General features: G+C 56.6%; 3 protein-coding genes across 11 annotated transcripts in view; 2 read left to right on the top strand and 1 right to left on the bottom strand.

Moving 5' to 3' along the window:
* The window catches only part of ZFPM1 (zinc finger protein, FOG family member 1), a 47,944-nt gene extending 43,269 nt beyond the window's left edge, over positions 1-4,675 (top strand). Inside the window, 5 exon segments of the mRNA XM_068150799.1 lie at positions 321-545; positions 864-959; positions 1,103-1,252; positions 1,914-3,796; positions 3,798-4,675. Coding sequence (XP_068006900.1) covers positions 321-545; positions 864-959; positions 1,103-1,252; positions 1,914-3,796; positions 3,798-4,133 — 2,690 coding nt within the window. The 3' untranslated portion in view covers positions 4,134-4,675.
* Positions 4,676-5,843: 1,168 nt separating this feature from the next.
* Positions 5,844-8,416, bottom strand: CIDEC (cell death inducing DFFA like effector c). 2 transcript variants are annotated; one of them, XM_068150798.1, is made up of 6 exons: positions 8,334-8,416; positions 7,863-7,935; positions 7,546-7,687; positions 7,307-7,456; positions 6,363-6,547; positions 5,844-6,231 (listed from the first exon to the last, which is right to left on the bottom strand). In XM_068150798.1, exons 2-6 carry the CDS (start codon positions 7,910-7,912, stop codon positions 6,045-6,047), a joined length of 714 nt encoding a protein of 237 aa, XP_068006899.1. In that variant the 5' UTR covers positions 7,913-7,935; positions 8,334-8,416; the 3' UTR covers positions 5,844-6,044. The 2 variants fall into 2 exon arrangements, with proteins under 2 accessions (XP_068006899.1, XP_068006898.1); XM_068150797.1 differs by lacking the exon at positions 8,334-8,416 and having other exon boundaries at positions 7,863-8,042.
* A 2,095-nt stretch (positions 8,417-10,511) lies between these two features.
* The window catches only part of ZC3H18 (zinc finger CCCH-type containing 18), a 62,294-nt gene continuing 55,456 nt past the window's right edge, over positions 10,512-17,349 (top strand). For 6 of the 8 annotated variants that reach the window (XM_068150790.1, XM_068150789.1, XM_068150788.1 and 3 more), the window contains exons 1-2: positions 10,512-10,680; positions 11,459-11,520. The gene's annotated coding sequence lies outside the window, so the exon portion shown is untranslated. Of the gene's footprint in view, positions 10,681-10,880; positions 10,901-11,458; positions 11,521-13,762; positions 13,865-17,349 lie in introns of those variants that run through there. The other 2 variants (XM_068150784.1, XM_068150783.1) reach the window with 2 other exon arrangements.

Raw genomic sequence — 17,349 nt, 5'->3', positions numbered from 1 at the left:
TTAAGCCTGCCCTGGCACAAATTGAGGCCTTTTCCTTTTGTCCCATTGCTTGTTCCTTAGGAGAAGTGATCAACCCCCACCTGGCTCCAACCTCCTTTCAGGGAGTTGTAGAGAGCCAGAAGGTCTCCCCTCAGCCTCTTTTTTCCTCCAGGCTGAACCCCAGGTCCCTCAGCTTCTCCTCAGGAGACCTGTTCTCTAGACCCTTGACCAACTTTCTTGCCCTTCCTCTGGACCTGCTCCAACCCCTCAATGTCCTCCTTAGAGTGAACAGCCCAAAACTGACTACAGTATGTCCTTTCTGTGTCCTTTCCCTTCCACAGAGGACGTCTTCCCATGCAAGGACTGTGGGATCTGGTACCGGAGTGAGCGCAACCTCCAAGCCCACCTGATGTACTACTGTGCCAGTCGGCAGAGTACCGGCTCCCCCGCCCTGGAGGAGAAGCCCAAGGAGACCTACCCCAACGAGCGTGTCTGCCCCTTCCCCCAGTGCAAGAAGAGCTGCCCCAGTGCCAGCTCCCTGGAGATCCACATGCGAAGCCACAGTGGTACGGCATGGCACAGCACGGCGTGGCGTGGCACGGCACCCTGCTGCAGCCTGGGGACACAGCCACACACAAGGACCCCGGGAGCCAAATGGGTGGAAGGGAAGGGAGGCTGTGAGGCTCCAGCATGGTGACCAGTTAGATGAAGTTCTCTTCCAGTTGGGTTACCGGTTTGGGGCTGCTCAGTGGAGGTCTTCCCCCATCTCAGCCCTATGAAGAGGCTGGGCCAGCCCCTGCAGCTGGCACAGCTCCATCAGGGTTCCCCATGGTCCTTGTCCTCCTTCCTTTGTCACTGATGTCTCTTGTCTCTCTGTCCTGCAGGAGAGCGGCCATTTGTCTGCCTGATCTGCCTGTCTGCCTTCACCACCAAAGCCAACTGCGAGCGTCACCTCAAGGTGCACACAGACACGCTGAACGGTGAGTGAGCCCTGTACCATGTCCCCATGGGGACACACCTGTCCCCAGCACAGCCAGGGGATGGGGACCCTCTCCCCACAGGTCTTCCCCTGCCCCACCAGATGTCATCCTGCCCACTCAGCCCTGAGCCATGTTCCCCCCAGGTGTCTGCCACAGCTGTGGCTTCATCTCCACCACAAGGGACATCCTCTACAGCCACTTGGTCACCAACCACATGATCTGCCAGCCAGGCTCCAAGGGAGAGGTGTACTCACCAGGAACAGCCCTGCCTGCCACCAAACCCCTCACCACTGGTGAGTATCACAGCTAGGGGACATGCATGCCATCACCCCACAGAAAGCCTGGCATTGTCACCAAGGGCTGTGGTCCCAAATGGGCAGGAAGGCAGGGGATGGGGTGAGCATTCTCATGCCAAAGATATTGGATACTGGGATGTTTGGTACCAGGATGGCAGGCAACAGGATGTCTCACTACAACTAGGACTTTTGAGGTGCTGGAGCGGGTCCAGAGAAGGGCAACAAAGCTGGTGAAGGGCCTAGAACACAAGTCTTGTGAGGAGCAGCTGAGGGAACTGGGGTTGTTGAGCATGGAGAAAAGGAGGCTGAGGGGAGACCTGGCTCTCTACAACTCCCTGAAAGGAGGTTGGAGCCGGGGGGGGTCAGTCTGTTCTTCCTAATATCAAATAACAGAACAAGAGGAAATGGCCTCAAGTTGCACCAGGGGAGGTTTAAGTTGGATATTAAGAATACTGAAAGAATGGTCAGGGATTGGAACAAGTTGCCCAGGGAGGTGGTTGAATCCCCATCCCTGTAGGTGTTTAAAAGACACAGAAGGACATGGTTTAGCAGCAGACTTGGTAGAGTTAGAGAATGGTTGGCCTCGATCTTAAAGGTCTTTTCCAACTGATGCTGTGATTGTGCTGGTAACACTGGTGCCTCTCTCTGCCCTGGGCAGGGCTGAGCCAGCCGAACAACGCTCCCCAGCTGCGGAAGTGCAGCCTGCCAGCCTTCCTCCCCGAGGGGCTGCCGGCACTGCCACAGCACGTGGTGCTGCACGGCACCCTGCCCGCCCCACCGCCCGGCCCTGATTCCACAGCACACCCGGCACCACCCTCCTCACCCCCTGATGCCAAGGCTGACAAGCTCTCACCGCCCACCCAGCCACAGAATGGAGAAGGTCCATCATCTTCATCATCCTCTTCCGCCTCCTCCAGCGAGGCCATCCGCATCAAGGAGGAGCCTGCTGGCAGCCCAGCAAGCGAGGCAGAGGTGCCAAAAAGTGGTGGCACTGAAGAGGGGGGAGGTGGCAGCCCTGATGCCTGCTCCCGGACCTCATCCCCTCACAGCTTGCCCTCAGCGAAAGTCAAGTTGGAGCTCGCCAGCCCCACACCGGGCTCCAGCCCAGTGCCCAGCGAGCCAGGGACGGGCACGGCCGGTGGCACCGTCTTCCTACCCCAGTATGTGTTCGGCCACGAAGCTGCAGTGGTGCCACAGGCATCGGAGATCCTAGCGAAGATGTCGGAGTTGGTGCACAACCGGCTGAAGCAGGGCCATGGTGGCACAGTGCCACCTGCCATCTACACGGGCACACCAGTGCCCAAAGGTGCCACATGCTTTGAATGCGAGATCACCTTCAACAACATCAACAACTACTACGTGCACAAGCGCCTGTACTGCTCCAGCCGGCACCTTGCTGAGGACAGCCCCCCAGGAGCACGCAAGCTCAAAGCCCCCTCAGGACCCCTCAAAGGACCCCCCACCCCAGGGACGCTGCTGTCCCCCTCAGCAGGCGACGGGCAGGGGACACCGGTGGGTGACGGGGATGCTGGACGTGATGCTACGCTGCCGGTCACCGCCCCAGAGGTGAAGGTTGAAGATGGGGGTCGCAAAGCCGGGTCCCCCGAGGTGGAGGGGGGGTCGGGGCGGTGCAGTGAGGACAGCCAGAGCCCCAGCAGCTCGGCGGGGGACGAGGGGGACGAGGACCCCAGCAAGACTCTGTGCGAGGCGTGCAACATCCGCTTCAGCCGCCACGAGACGTACGTGGTGCACAAGCGCTTCTACTGCGCCTCCCGCCACGACCCGCCCCTGCGCCGCCCCAACCTCCCCAAGATCCCCTTCCTCCCCCAGCCCCTGCGCACCCGCAAGCGCCGCAAGCTCTATGAGATCCACGGGGCCGCTCAGCACCCTGCCAAACCCCCGCCAGCTCCTGCTGAGCCCCCACCGGCCCCCGACCCGGTGGCGGGGGCTGCTCCGTCGCCCCGGTCCAGCCCGGACGCCGACGGTCCCATCGACCTGAGCAAGAAGCCGCGGCGCCAGGGAGAGCCGGCGCCGGCGCCGATGCCGCCCTTGGCTGACTACCACGAGTGCACCGCTTGCCGCATCAGCTTCAACAGCCTCGACGCCTACCTGGCCCACAAGAAATACCAGTGCCCGGCCACCCCGCTACAGCCCCGCACCCTCGAACACCTCCAGAAGATGAAGGGGACCATGCCTACCCACCTCAAAGGGCACCGGAGCCCCGGGAGCCCCGCCGAAGGGGACCCTGAAAGTGTTCGGGGGAGGGCAGCTCCCACGGGGAGCCCTGGCATCGCTTACTCTGGGGCAGACTCACTGCAGCGTCACCCCAAAGGTCCTCTGTCACCCCCAGGAGTGAAGGGACCTCTCTCCACCTGTCCCTACTGTCCCCTCAATGGGGTCATCAAGGGTGACCTTCTCGAGCACTTCCGTAACGCCCACGGGCTCTTCGTGGCCAAGCTGGCAGCAGCCGGGCAGGGAATCCCCGACGCCCTTGTACCCGGTGCCAGCAGGACGCCCGACCCGCCCCTGCCCACAGCGTCACCCCCCTCACCCCCCTGCCCCCCGCCTCCACCGGGACAGCTTCAACGGCAAGGAGGGTCGGGATGGGGACAGCCCCCGACCCCCTGCCTCACCCCGGCCCCCTGCTTCACCTGGAGCCCCTGAGGGACTACGGGAAGGTGCCCGTAAGCCCCCCAGCCCCCCAACCTACACAGACAGGGGGGTACAGACCCCCCCAGCCAAGGCTGTGCCCAGCCCTGTGCCCAATGGCAACCACAGGTACTGTCGCCTCTGCAACATCAAGTTCAGCAGCCTCTCCACCTTCATCGCCCATAAGAAGTATTACTGCTCCTCCCATGCTGCAGAGCACGTCAAGTAAAGCCTCCCCCCACACTCTCTGCCCACCCACCACCATCGGGGGGCGGCAGGGGCTGAGGGGTCAGGAACCGATTCCTGGCATTCTTCTTGTAGGAATGAGGGTGTTGGAGGACCCCTAGGGAGGCTCCAGCATCCAGAGATCACTTCGGTGTCCCCCCAGACATCACCCTTGGGCTGGGGGTCCCAGGTCAAGGACCCTATCAGAGGGGAGCACAGTGCTGGTGGAGGGGCTGGCCCCCAGTGCATGCAGAACTCCCACCGCTGCCAAGTCTGATGCTGTGGAGAAACTGAGGAAGGTGCACGGTCCTGGCCTAACTGGGGAGGGCTGCAGTGAGGTGGGGGGGGATCCGTGCCCCCAGGTAGACACTACAGAGATGGGGTAGGGGCACGGCAGGGCTAGGTTTGACCCCCGGGCACCAGAAGAGAGTGGGTGCACCCCCACCATGGACCAGCCCCTGGAAGAAGGCAGCAGTGAAGGTGAGGGTGGAGCTACCCCGGGCGCCGTGTGTATAAGTGTGTACAGAAATAAATATGTCTGCTAAAGCCAGGCTGCTGCCGCCTGAGGGGGGGACACTGCGGGGACTGGCACGGCCACTGTCACCGCCTGAGATCAAGGGCATCATGCTGGGGACAGGGACATTGTGGGTGTACAGCTGTAGGGTGGCAGGGACAGTCTGCAACAGTGGGGCAGAGCATGGCATCCCCATGTAAGCCCTAGCACCCCTCGGTGGCACCCACCCTGGCTGTCACATGTCTGTGATGTATCCACCAAACTGGGCTCCAGCTGGTGCTGAGCTGCAGGCTGATGGCTAGCTAGCAGGCTAATTAAGTAGCAGGCTAATGAAGCCCCCACAGCCACACCTGAACCTGCTTCAGGTTTCTGCTACATTGGCTGGTCCCACACTGGAGCTTCAGACCCCCACAGTGGGGTTCCCAGGTAAGTGTGGCTCAGGTCCTATGTCCCCTGCAGGGCAGCATGGTAGGGGAGATGCACCTAAGCACCCCCAGAGCATGGCTGCTCTCCTCCCACTGCTTCTCAGTCCAGCACTGGTAGGAAGTAGGTTCTTTCCCTCTATCCCAGTTTGCCCACCCATTACCTCTCACTTGGGACCAGTCCCCCAGCTGCCAGGTCAGTGCAACCTAGTGGCACCCAGGTTCTGTTTTGTTTCCCAGTTCAGTATCCCAGGAGCTGTGGGGTGGTTGCAGTACCCATGGGGCACAGCCAGGTCACCACCAGCCTGTGGGGTTGTGCAAGGGGGTGGAGTACCCCAGAGACTAAACCATCTCCCCCAAAACTCTGTGCCAGCCCTGCTCTGGGTGCCAGTGGTGCAGCTGTAGTCCTGAGCAGCAGGACCAGGCGGGAAAACAGCTCTTGTCTCTCAGAATGGGACAACAACAGGCCTTGTGCCAGCTGCTACATGGATTTGGGGTGACAGAGCCCCTCTCCACCCCCTCATGCTTTCCCTGCAGTGCCAGGAGAAGGGGGGAGGGTCTCAGCTCCATGCCAGAGAATGGGGAGCAGGCTCTGTGTGCCAACCAGGGTGCTGGGATGTCAGGGAGGAGGAAGACCACAGGTCCCTTGGGGAGCTTGCAACAGGTCGCCTCCTTGCACAGTCTTGCACCATCACTCCACACAACCCCAAAGTGCCAAGCAGGGCAAGGGGCTGAGCCCCTTCCCCCCTCCCCACCCTTATCCAAAAGACAAGACAGCTGAATTCAGCAGAGCTTTGCTTAAATAAATATATTTACAGAGGAGCAGCTATCAAAGGCAGGGATGGCCACGCTCAGCCAGCGAGGTGGAAGGAAAGGCTATGGCAGGCACCATGGCAGCCTCTCCACAAGGCATTGACCTAGCAAGGTGCTGGGACCTCCATGAATTGGAGCAGGGTTACAAAGAACGGCACCAAAGCCCTCACTGCAGCATCTTTATGCGAGGTATGGGTGGGAGGCTGCGGGGCAGGAGGCTTGGAAGCCCTGGGCTCGTCTCCACCTTCTTTGGTTCCTCAGTGGCATCCAGGAGCTGCTGCATGTAGCAGGATGTGCCAAGCAGGACATGGCCGGTGGCCTGCATGGTGAAGAGTGTCCAGCGCAGGGCTTCCCTGGGCAGGGAGGGGCAAAAAGGGTGATGAGCATCCCTCTTTGCACCTCACAGAGGTTATGAGCAGCAAGGATGGTCCCCTCCTGCAGCATCCCCCCTCCCAGAGCCATCCCCAGCCCTCCCAGCACTCACTTCATCAGCCGCCTGGCCCCGTAGCAGCGCAGGTCATAGGACATGCTGTAGGTGCCATAGAGCGTGGCCTTGACATTGAGGCAACCCAGGTCCTGAGGGTTGGTCTTGTAGAGGTCAAAGGTGACACAAGCAACATCAATCCTCTTTGGGGGCTTGTGGGACAGGGTCAGCTGGTAGCCAGGTGTCTAGGGGAGAGTGGGAGCAGAGTCACCCAGTGGTACCCCTACTTTCCCAGTCTCACCTCGCCCAGCATCATCGATTCCTCCCAGAAAGCATCATATCAGAGAATCATTTAGGTTGGAAGAGACCTTTAAGATTATCAAGTCCAACTGTTAACCCAGCCCTGCCAGGTCACCACTAAACCAGGTCCCTCAGCACTGCATCTCCACACCACTGCCCTGGGCAGCCTGGGCCAGGCCTTTACAACCCTCAAGGGAAAAATTGTTCCTCATGTCCAACCTAAACCTTCCCTTGGGCAACTTGAGGCCATTTCCTCTGATCCTGTTGTTCCTTGGGAGAAGAGACCAACCCCCACCTGGCTCCAGCCTCCTTTCAGGGAGTTGTAGACACCCAGGTGGTCTCCCTTCAGCCTCCATTTCTCCAGGCTGAACAACCCCAGTTCCCTCAGCTGCTCCTCACAAGACTTGTGCTTTAGACACTTTAGCAGCTTCCTTGCTCTTTTCTGGACCTGCTCCAGCACTTCAATGGCCTTCTTAGGTTGAGGGGTCCAAAACTCAACACAATACTCAAGGTAAATCTTCAGTTCCCAGTCCAGGGGAACAATCCCTGTCCTGGTCCTACTGGCCACACTATTCCTGATCCAAGACAGGATTCTGGTGGCCACCTTGGTCACCTGGGCACACACTGACGCATCTTTGGCCAGCTGTGGTCTCCCCACTGATCCCATCACAGAATGCAGATGGGACCCAGAGGTGTACACCCACCTTGCAAGCAGTCCAGGTCTGCCCCTTGCTCAGGGCCATCAGCACCGTGCCCTCCCCCAAGGTCTGGAAGAAAGATTCTGTCTCCACTGCAGTGCCATCTTCATCCAACACCAGTGAGATGGGCCCAGGGATGGCTAGGGCACTCTGAGCCTGAAAAGGTTCTGGGGGTGAGCAGGGCTGGGAGGTGACCAGCCCACCAGTCACCTGGGTAGACAGACAGTCCCCAGCCAGCAGCTCACCTGGTGCAGCAGGTCGGCGAGGCTCTGGGCCATGATGCCCTTACGCTGGCTGCGGTCCCAGTTACAGATGCGGTAGGGTCGGGGCCGTGGGGCTGGGCTTGACAGGAGCTGCTGGGTCACAGAAGCACTTGCTGAGACACATCTGCAGAGGGATGAAGGGGTTGAAGAGGAATGAAGGCATTGAGGTGTCCTGAGGCTTACCTCCACCCCTGGGCAGTGCCAGAGCCCCCCAGTCTCAAGGCAGGGGGCCAGGAGGTGTCAAAGCAAGGAAGGTTCCAATGTCCCCAACCTTGAGGGCAGCAGCTCTGGGCACTTACTTGGAGACAGGAACAGCCAGGCGCTGGCTCAGGGCTTTGGCATAATCCATCTTAGTGAGGAGCACAGGCCAGCCTAACAGAGAAGAAAGATCCAACCCTGATCTGGGATGCTCTTCGCTCCAGGAGACTCTTTCCCACCAGCACCTCCTAACACTCAACTCCAGCACAGTGGTGACCAGCACTGTGTCACAGCTGCCTTTACACAGAGGCAGTGCCCGCCCTTTGGCCCGGGCAGAGTCTGCGTGCCAGCGTGGCTCTTGCGCAAAGCGGCACATGAGATATTGAGTCAGCCCCAGAGCAAAGGTGACAACATAGAGCCGTGGGGCTGCACCCATAGCCCAGCCTCTCAGCAAGGCAACAAGGGCTTTGGGAATCAACAGGAGCCATGGTGACAACCACAACCCTGTTGCAACCAGGAGCCCACTGAGAGAGTCTTAGAGACCAAGACCATGACAATCCCAATCCACTCACCTCTAACAGACAGCGACCCCTTTCCACTGGATCTTTTCTGCTTCCCCCACCCTCAGCTTTTATAGCTGTCACCAAAGGGTCTGCCCAACCAGCCCCGCCCCCTCCCGCCTCAGCCAATCCCCTACTGGCTTGCTGGCAGAAGGGGTGTGGCTAGTTCAGGGGGCGGGCCCATCTTGGCCCTGCTGCGGGGAGGTGATGAAAGAGCATCCTCCAGCCCAGGCTCACCAACCTGAACGCTGTTCCTGCAGCCTGCCCCGAGTAAGCAGCCTCCTAGTTCCTCAGTAAGTTCCCTTCCAGGGCCCCCAGTAAACCCCTTCCCAGTACTTCCAGCAAGTTCCTTCCCAATGGCCCCAGTAAGCCCCTTCCCAGTCCCTCCAAGCAGCTCCCTCCCAATGCCTCCTGTAAGCATGTTCCCAGAGTCCCCAGCAAGCCCCTTTCAACTGACCCCTGAGAGCCCTCTCCCTGTGCCTCAAATAAGCTCTTCCCCATGTTTCTATTGAGCCCCTTTGCAGTACCCCCTGCAAGCCCCATCCCCTTGCCCCCAGTAGGCAGCCTCCTGGGCATTTCGTATCTCTGTCCCATCTCCCTACTGTGTGTCCCAGGGGCTGGATTTGGCCCCAGTTTGGCGAGCCGGGCAGGGCCATGGGCCAACTGGGATGTTGCGCCAGTCGGGCCAAGGGGCATGGGGTGGTGGGTGCCAGGCTGGAGGGTGAGGAGCCACTGGGGTTCCCACAGGGGTTACCGGGGGGTGTCTGAAGCAACTGGTGGCCCAGAACCTCAGGGTTCAGGACTGCTGAGCCAAGGTAGGGGTCACAAAGGTGTTGAGCACCCCCAGGGTGTGGGGCTGTGTGGGGTGAAGGAGCAGGAGAGTAGGCGCTACCCTGTGGGCAGCCTGGAGGAGCGCTGTAACGAGGGGAACTCATTAACAGCCCAGTTAATGAGGGCATGTTGAGCAGCATACTGGGGACCCACAGCCCTTGCTCCAGCTGGCATTGGGGCAGTGGGAGCAGTGCCCAGGAGGTGGAAGGAGAGGCACCACACAGTGCTCTGGAGGTCTGCATCCCATAGCCACAGTCTCTGGTGTGTTATGTGCGCAACATGCTTCTGGTGCACATATGGCCTCCTTCACACATACATCTCCCTCTGTGTCCCCATCCAGATGTGTATTTGCCTGGATCTGCACCTCTGTCTCTAGTTACATACATTGCTGTGTGAATCTCTGTGTGGTCATGTGTGGATCCGTGTGTGTTCATGTTTCTACATGTGCACACGAGGAGGTACACATTATGGCTAGCTGTGTATGCACACGTGCAGCTCCACAAACATGCCTTCATGTAGGTGTAGTTCCACATGCAGGCACACATCTTCACCCACGGTCACAGGGGCATGTACCACTCTGTGTGTGCCCTACCTGTATGAGTACTTCCACATGTGTGCATTCATACTCAAGCACCTCCCTGTGCATGCCCGTCCCCATATAGATGTGTTCTACTCCATGACCATGAAGGTCACATGCATGCACGTCCATCCTCACGCGCAGCATGTGCACACACGTCAAGCTGCATGTGCCCATCTGCATGCATGTGCACCCTCATGTGTGTGCCCCTATACATCTCCACATGCGTGCAACCTCCACACGTGTGCATGCCTCTGTGTCTGCCCATGCACATGCATGCACACACACATGCACCTCTCCCTGTGTGCACATGCATGTCCACCTATTGCATGAGCATATACATGTGCACCCCTCGTTATCATGCACATCTATGTACACTTGCTATGTGCACACACGGGTGCATCCTCATCATGCACACACACATACGCACCCTCATCCCTCATCATGCACACACGTGCACCCTCACCATGCACACACATGCACCCTCGTCGTGCACACACACACGCACCCTCATCGTGCACACACACACACATGCACCCTCACCACACCGGCACACACATGTGCTTCCCTCCTCACATACGTGCCCCCTCCTCGCGTACACACAGCTGCGCACACACACCCCCACCCGTGCCCCGTCCGTTCGCGCTGCCTCCCCCGTGCCGCGCGCGTCCCCGCTGAGGCGCGTTCGCGGGACAAGGGGCGTGGCGAGAGGAGCGCGCGCCCGCCCGCCCCTCCTCGCTCCTGCTCTCCCCTCCTCGTCGGGAGCGTCGCGTTCGGATGACGTCACGCCATGGCCGCCCTGCGCCGCCGCGAGTAGAGGCCCCGTCCTCGTCCCGCGCCGCAGCTGCCGCTTCGCCGCCGCTCCCCTTCCCTGCGTCTTTCCCCGCCCCCTGGCTCATCCCTTCCCCGCCGCTCCAGCCCGGCCCCGGCCCGCTGAGCCCACCCGCCCAGGTGAGCAGTTCCCCGCACGGTCGCGCTGGGCGGGCGCCGGTTGCGGCCTAGTGTCGGGGAAGGGGGGGCGGGCCCGGGCGCCGGCGGAACCGGGAAGGGGGGCGGCGGCCTTAGGTTGGGGGGAGCAGCCCCGGTGGGGGATGCTGAGGAGTAGGGACATCTCTCTGAAGAGGAGGGAAAGCTCTTGGTGTGGATGCTGAGAAGGAAAGTGCAGCTCTCGGTGAGAATGGGGGGTGTGGGCCTACTGGGGTGGGGGGTGGTTTGGGAAGGGGGATGTGGGGAGGGAAGCGAAAGTTGGGGGGTGATGAGAGAGTGACAGCTCCGGTTTGGAGTTGGAGGGTGTTGGGATGGGGAGGGAAGTTCTTAGGTTTTGGGGGGATTTGAGGAGGTCAGTCCTTGGTGGGATGCTGGGAAGGGGTGAAGGGCTCTTAGGTTTCAAGGGGTAAGGCAGGCCCAGAGGAATGTAGGGTTGGGGACGGGGGTGACTTGGAGTGGGGAGTACTTAAGTTTCCAAGGATATTTGGAGAGGGCTGCCCCTGCTTTTGGGGGTGCAGCTTTACTGTGGAGGGGAGGGTGTTGGGAAAAGACAGTCCCAGTTAGAAGAGAGGATGCTGGGGAAAGGGCACAACAGGCTTGTGGTGGGGAGTCCTTGTTTTGGTTAGGTGTGCTAGAAAGGAATAGTTTCAGCTCAGGGTGCTTGAGGGGGTAGTTCACCTTTTGAAGGGTAGTGGGAGGGTCCCCAGTGGTACAGGCAGCTCTGACTGTCCTCCCTCCCCAGGCAGGTGGGAACGAGGAAAGATAACAGCAGAAGGACCTCAGCCTGGCAGGAGGCCTTGTGAGGTAAGGGAGGTATGGAGGGAGCTGGGGGCCAGCTCTGGGAACTCCCACTGTCATCAGCAGCATGTGGGGGTCCCTTTTATGGTGGGTGGGTGAGTATGTCACCCACGGGGGTCTGTTCTGCAATGTCTGGGTGTTTACCTGACCCATGGAGGCCCTTTCTGTGATGGGCAGGTGGGTACATCACTCATGGGGATCCTCTCTGCCAGAAGTGGGTATGCAGCACCATGTCACACTGGTGTGCGTTGTCCACCCAGCACAGCAGGAGCTGTGAGGTGCTCCCAGCTCAGAGCTGCCATTGTGGGTGCTGCAGCACACAGGCTGCTGGAGGTGGCTTAGATTCTCACTCCTGTGGGTCATTTCAGCAGCTGTCTTTTGGGCATCCCCAGTAAAAATGTTTTCTTTTACAGCCACTGGTAGCTCAGCTTTTCTGAAACAGGTGTTACTGGTGCTGTAGCAAGGGCAGTACCTCTGAGGTGCTGGTTCTTTCTTTCTGCCTTCCCCAAGCTTTGCCTAGATTAAGGAAAAGGGTCACTGTAATCAAGACAGCTCTTTGCAAGGCTCCTGACCCCATGTTCCAAGCCAAGTTAGGCTCTTGAGTGTGATTGATCCCAAATCCTACAGGATGCAGGAACAATTGCACTCGCTTTGTGTCATGAGACCGAGGTGCTGATATTCCAAATGAGCATCTGTCACTGGAGAGCTGCAGGAAGAGCCATAGGAAAATCAGTTGCCCTGTGAAAACAAACTCCAGCTGCCCAGAGTGCCATTTCCCTTCAGCTTTCAATCCCAGAGCCTGCCTGACAGAAAGAGGTGGTTAACATCCCAACTCGGAGCCCTCGGAGCTCTGCTTTGACAGTCAGCTGGCTGGAAATGGCTGTCACCAAGCAGTTCTCTTAGATGAATACTGCAAAGCAGCTCAGCTCTCTGCATTGAAAACTTTCCTGAGGGCTACTAGGTGATTGCAGCTTGCTATGCATCTCCCAAGTCAGTGCTCCCCCTCTGATAAGGATGTATTTTGGTTAATTACCTCTGCTAACGACCCTTAGTTTCATTCAAAGCAAAGGACTGGGTGCTCTGCTTTTGATCTACATCTCTTTTCAGCTGTGCCTTTTGCTCTTTGCCTGGATCAAGAGGCATTTGATTTCTTTCTCCTCCTCTTGGTGCTGCTCCTTCTTAATTTCCCCCCCCCCCCCCCCACTGTGCTTCCTGCCCTTTGTTTCTGTTTTCCACTTCTCTGTTCCCTAAATCTTGCTGTGCTGTGTTTCTTTTCACCTCTCCTGTCAGCACCATTCCTTGTCCATCCTCCTCAGCTCTTCACCATCCTAATGGCTGCACTCAGACCATGCTCCAGAACTTTCCTCTTCTGCTTTATCAAGTTTTCATTTATCTGATGGATGGAAACATTTTGATTTTGCATCAAGCTGTTAGAAAGTGCTCTTTCTCCTTTCTGTCACAAAGATTTCTGCCTGAAGCAAAGTTCTTTGCCTTCTCCCTTTTGTGTCTGTCTTGTGAGCACCCCAAGAGCTGTGAGCTCTCTGCTTAGGGGGTAGAGAAGCTGTGCCTGATTCTTTGTAGGATTTCAAGATGAAGCTGATTCTCTGTTGAGCTCCAGTTTTCTGTAGGGTGCTCAGTGCCTTCCTGTTACCAGAGGTGCTGGAACTGACCATTTCCATGCTACAGCCAAGAGAGTTTCACATGGAAAAAGCCTTTTGGGGCACCCTGTGAAGGTTCAGCCGTGGCAGAAGGAATTTAATGAATGGATGTGGTGCTTCCCAGGGGTAATTTTCCCTTGGTGCCTGTTTCAAATCCCATCTTAACTCACAGCTTTATCCTATAGGTGCTGCAGTGGGTTAGAGTAAGCTGGCATCTTTTCCTTCCTGGTTGCAGTTCACCTGCTGCCCAGACTACCTGCAGTTACTTGTACCCAAAGCTTAGCTTTGTTGGCTTAATTAAAGATGCTGCTCAAACTTTCCCTGGGTTCTAATTGAAAACAGCACAAGGCAGAGCAATAAACAACAACATTTGAGCCTCCTGCCAGCAACAGACACTGTCATGGATCCAGAACATGTGTCAGTGAGCAGGGACATCTACAACTAGATCATACTGCTCAAAGAGTCCCAAACAGCCTGACCTGGGATGGTTCCAGGGATGGGGCATCTCCCAGCTCTTTGGGGAACCTGGGCCAGTGGCTCACCCCTTCTTCCTTCTAATTTTGTACCTTTTGATGCTGTTCATTTAACAGACATTAGAAGTTGGGCTTGATCTTGAAAACAGAGCTGCTGCAAAGAATTCCAACTCTCTGACTCATCTACCTCTTGCCTTGGGCAAATCACCTAAGAAAAGTGTAAGGTTTACCATGTGATTTAAATTGTACCCTGGGATTACTTGGCAGTGCTGAAGAGGAGTTTTAGAAGGCAACTTTAAGTAGCAGAGGGCTTTTCTTTTGCTGTTTGTTGTGCTGTGTCAAGGCTTCTTAATTTCAAATCTGTCTCTTCAAAAACATTCTTGGCTGTCATGAAATGGGGGGGAAAAAAATACAATGTGGCTGAAGCAGATGACTTTCCCTTTCCCTGACACATTCCTTAACACCACCTCGATGTCTGGGGCCTTTTTTCACCTGTGAGAAGTGGAAATCTCTGTGATTTCAAATGTTTTCCTGTAAGGCTATGAGGCTGAAGTGGGACCAAGATGTTCCCTTCCTTGTTACAGCCAAGTCCTTGCAGGTGAGGATGGCCCTGTGAATGCCCAGCATTGACAAACTGAAGGAGTGGTTAGTGCTCCATTCCCTCATTGAAACAGTGTGGTCAGCAGCACTAGGGCGTGGATTGTTCCCCCTGTACTGGGGGCAGGTGCTGGAGCAGATCCAGAGAAGGGCAACAAAGCTGGTGGAGAGTCTGGAGAGCAAATCTTGTGAGGAGCAGCTGAGGATTGCTCATCCTGGAGAAAAGGAGGCTGAGGGGAGACTTTGTGGCTCTCTACAACTCCCTGGAAGGAGGTGGGAGCCAGATGGGGGTCAGTCTCTTCTCCCAAGGAATCAGTGACAGGATGAGAAGAAATGGCCTCAAGTTGTGCCAGGGGAGGTTTAGGTTAGGCAGGAGGAACAATTTCTTCCCCTTGAGGGTTGCAAGGCCTGGCCCAGGCTGCAGGGCAGTGGTGGAGTCCACATCCCTGGAGGGATTGAGAAGCTGAGATGGGGTTCTGAGGGACATGGTTTAGTGGTGACCTGGCAGTGCTGGGTTAGTGGTTGGGGCTCAGTGATCGTAAAGGTCTCTTCCAACCTAACTGATTCCATGATTCTGTGTTGTAGCTGAGTGCAGTGGGGCCCTGCCTGGGCTGCTGAGCAAGGTGCTGAAGTCCCAGGTCTTTTATTCAGGCCTCTTCTTCAGTTCATGTGGTTGGTAGGCCGGCTCCAACACTGCTGGGTCACTGACAGGGGCATTACAAGGCAGCAGGGACTGACTGGGGACAGAAGGCCCCAAATGGAGCAGCTGGAGGGAAAATCTTGCTTGCCCTGAGTGTTCTCTGTGGGGACAGCAAGTGCCACCTGGCTCACACCTGGGGGGGTGCCACGTGCTTACCGCGGGGGGGACGGCTTCAAAGTTTAGCTGCCAAATCTTCTGTTTCTTCACTGGGAATGTGTGAGCTGCTTCTGAGGAGCCTTCAACTCAATGAGGCAGGCACAAGTGACTCTAGAGGCAGGAAAAGCCTTGCTTTGGGCTGAAAATGAACCACTGCATTTGCCCCACAGCATCCTGCTGGACAGGCTGCCCCAGCATCTTCAGCCTGGCAAAGTGAGGGGGTAGTGAGGTGCAGCAGCAGCACTCAGTGACCTGTTGTGGTCTGCTTCAGACTTGCAGAAAATGAGAATTGGACAAACCTCAAGCAAATAAAGTCAGGTTTGGAAGGGGAGAGATTGTGCAGCTTTGCCTGGACTGCCTGTAGTTTCAAAGAGCCTCTAAAGATAAAATGTTGCAAAGTGAGAAGTGATAGACCTGGTTCTTGCCCCACATCCTAGGCTGCAAGTCAAACAATCTTATCTGGAGGCTCAAAGTTGATTTTTTGCTTTTAGAACTGGTTTTGAAGACAGTAAGAAACTGTTGGGGGGGGGGTTAAGGCACAGAAATTCCAGGCTTCTGATGAGGGATGAATCCTGTGGATTTCTGTTCTCCTGCTTATGTCAGTGTTGCTTGAGTGGAAGAACTTCCATGGAGTCATTTCTCTGAGGTTGCTCTGGAGCTGAGGCAGGGTGGAGAGCAAAACAACCCCAGGAACCTCACAACAACAAAACAAAGATAAAAAAGCAAAGCCCTTTAAAAGATCCTCCTGGGGTTTCAGAGATTTGAGGTGAGCTGTGGTCTGTAGATGATTCTCCCTCACAGAGTTGTTGCAGTCCCCTAATCATCCTTGTGGTCTTCCACTGGACTCTCTCCCTATCTCTTGTGATCTAGGGAGCCCACAGCTGGACTCAGGACTCCAGATGTGGCCTCACCAAGGAGAACCTCCTTCCACCTGCTGGCCACACTCTTCTTCATGCACTTCAGGAAAGTGTTTGCCTTCCTGGCTGCAAGGGCACCTTGCTGGCCTACAGTGAACATGTCCACCAGCACTCCCAGCTCCTTCTCCTAAGAGCTGCTTACCAGCAGGTCAGCCCCTGGCCTGTACTGGTGCAGGAGGTTGTTCCTCCCCAGGTGCAGGACCCTCCACCTGCCCTGCTTGAACCTTGTGAACTTTCCTGCCTGTCCAGCTGTCACTGAATGGCAGCACAGCCTGATGGGGTGCCAGCCACTTGTCCCAGTTCTGTATCACTGGCAGTTATCTTCTGGTCTTCATCTCCCTACTTTTTCCTGCTTCTGATTTTACCTTTGCATGTCCTGGCTTTGCTTTGGGGAGTTTCCACAGGGTGGCACATAAGATGGAGGCAAAAGTGTGGTTCTTTAGCCCTGGGGCATCTTTTCTTGCCTTCTGATGCGCTTGGAGCAGCAGCCCTTGGAGCAGCAGCCCTGAACTGTGGCTCTCACCAGAACAATTTGCTGTATGAGGTAGTGGAGGGAGCAAAAAGGCCTCTGTGTGTCACTTCCCTGTCTGCAGAGAGGAGGACATAAGGTTGCTGTTACTTGAATCCAGGGAAACAAGGACCGAAACCATACCACCTGCTTCTGTGAACCTCTCTGAACTGAGCTGTCAGATTTTGTGCCTCTTATCTCTTCTGGGGATGGAAATTAACAGCAAATGACTGTAACTGGATTTCTCTAACAGCTTGAAGAGCTGCTGGCTGAGGTGAATGGCTTACCCTTATCACATGAGCCGCTTCATTTTGGCTTCTCCCCGGCCCTGCAAAGGTCTCGGTGTGGAACGCAGAAAGCTCTTTGGTTCACTCTTTGGTGCTGCCTCTTCACGTGAAATCAGAAAACAAATTTCCTGAAGGCATCTGCCCTTGCCAGTTTTCTCTTTCTCCTGGCCTCTTGAGGCTGACCTTTCAGATGCAGCAGGCCAAGGCGTGCTCAGTGCACGCGGAGTGGAACTTCTCGGGCACCTCGGTGATTAAAATCTCCGCTGTAAACTTGCTTCTAATCAGTAACCATTTGTCCAAGCCTTTATGAGCTCAGCATCAACCTTTATATGAGCAGTAAAAACATATTATTTATTTTTTTTTCTGGTGCAAGGTTACATCCTGTTTAACAATCCCAGAGCTGCTCTCAGGAGGCAATCGCTGGCTTCTCATTTAGCTTTTAGCTTCTGGAGCGAAGTCAGAACTTTGGCAGCGAGCAAGAGCCAACTTCAGCTGTTCAAAGAAATAAAGAGCAGGCAGCAGGATGCTCAGAAAGTGAC

This window comes from Melanerpes formicivorus, unplaced genomic scaffold (assembly GCF_026170545.1).
Source record: "Melanerpes formicivorus ecotype bairdi unplaced genomic scaffold, bMelFor1.0.p_v2 SCAF_20, whole genome shotgun sequence".
Classification (NCBI taxonomy): Eukaryota; Metazoa; Chordata; class Aves; order Piciformes; family Picidae; genus Melanerpes; species Melanerpes formicivorus.
This window is presented reverse-complemented; position numbering and strand designations above follow the sequence as displayed.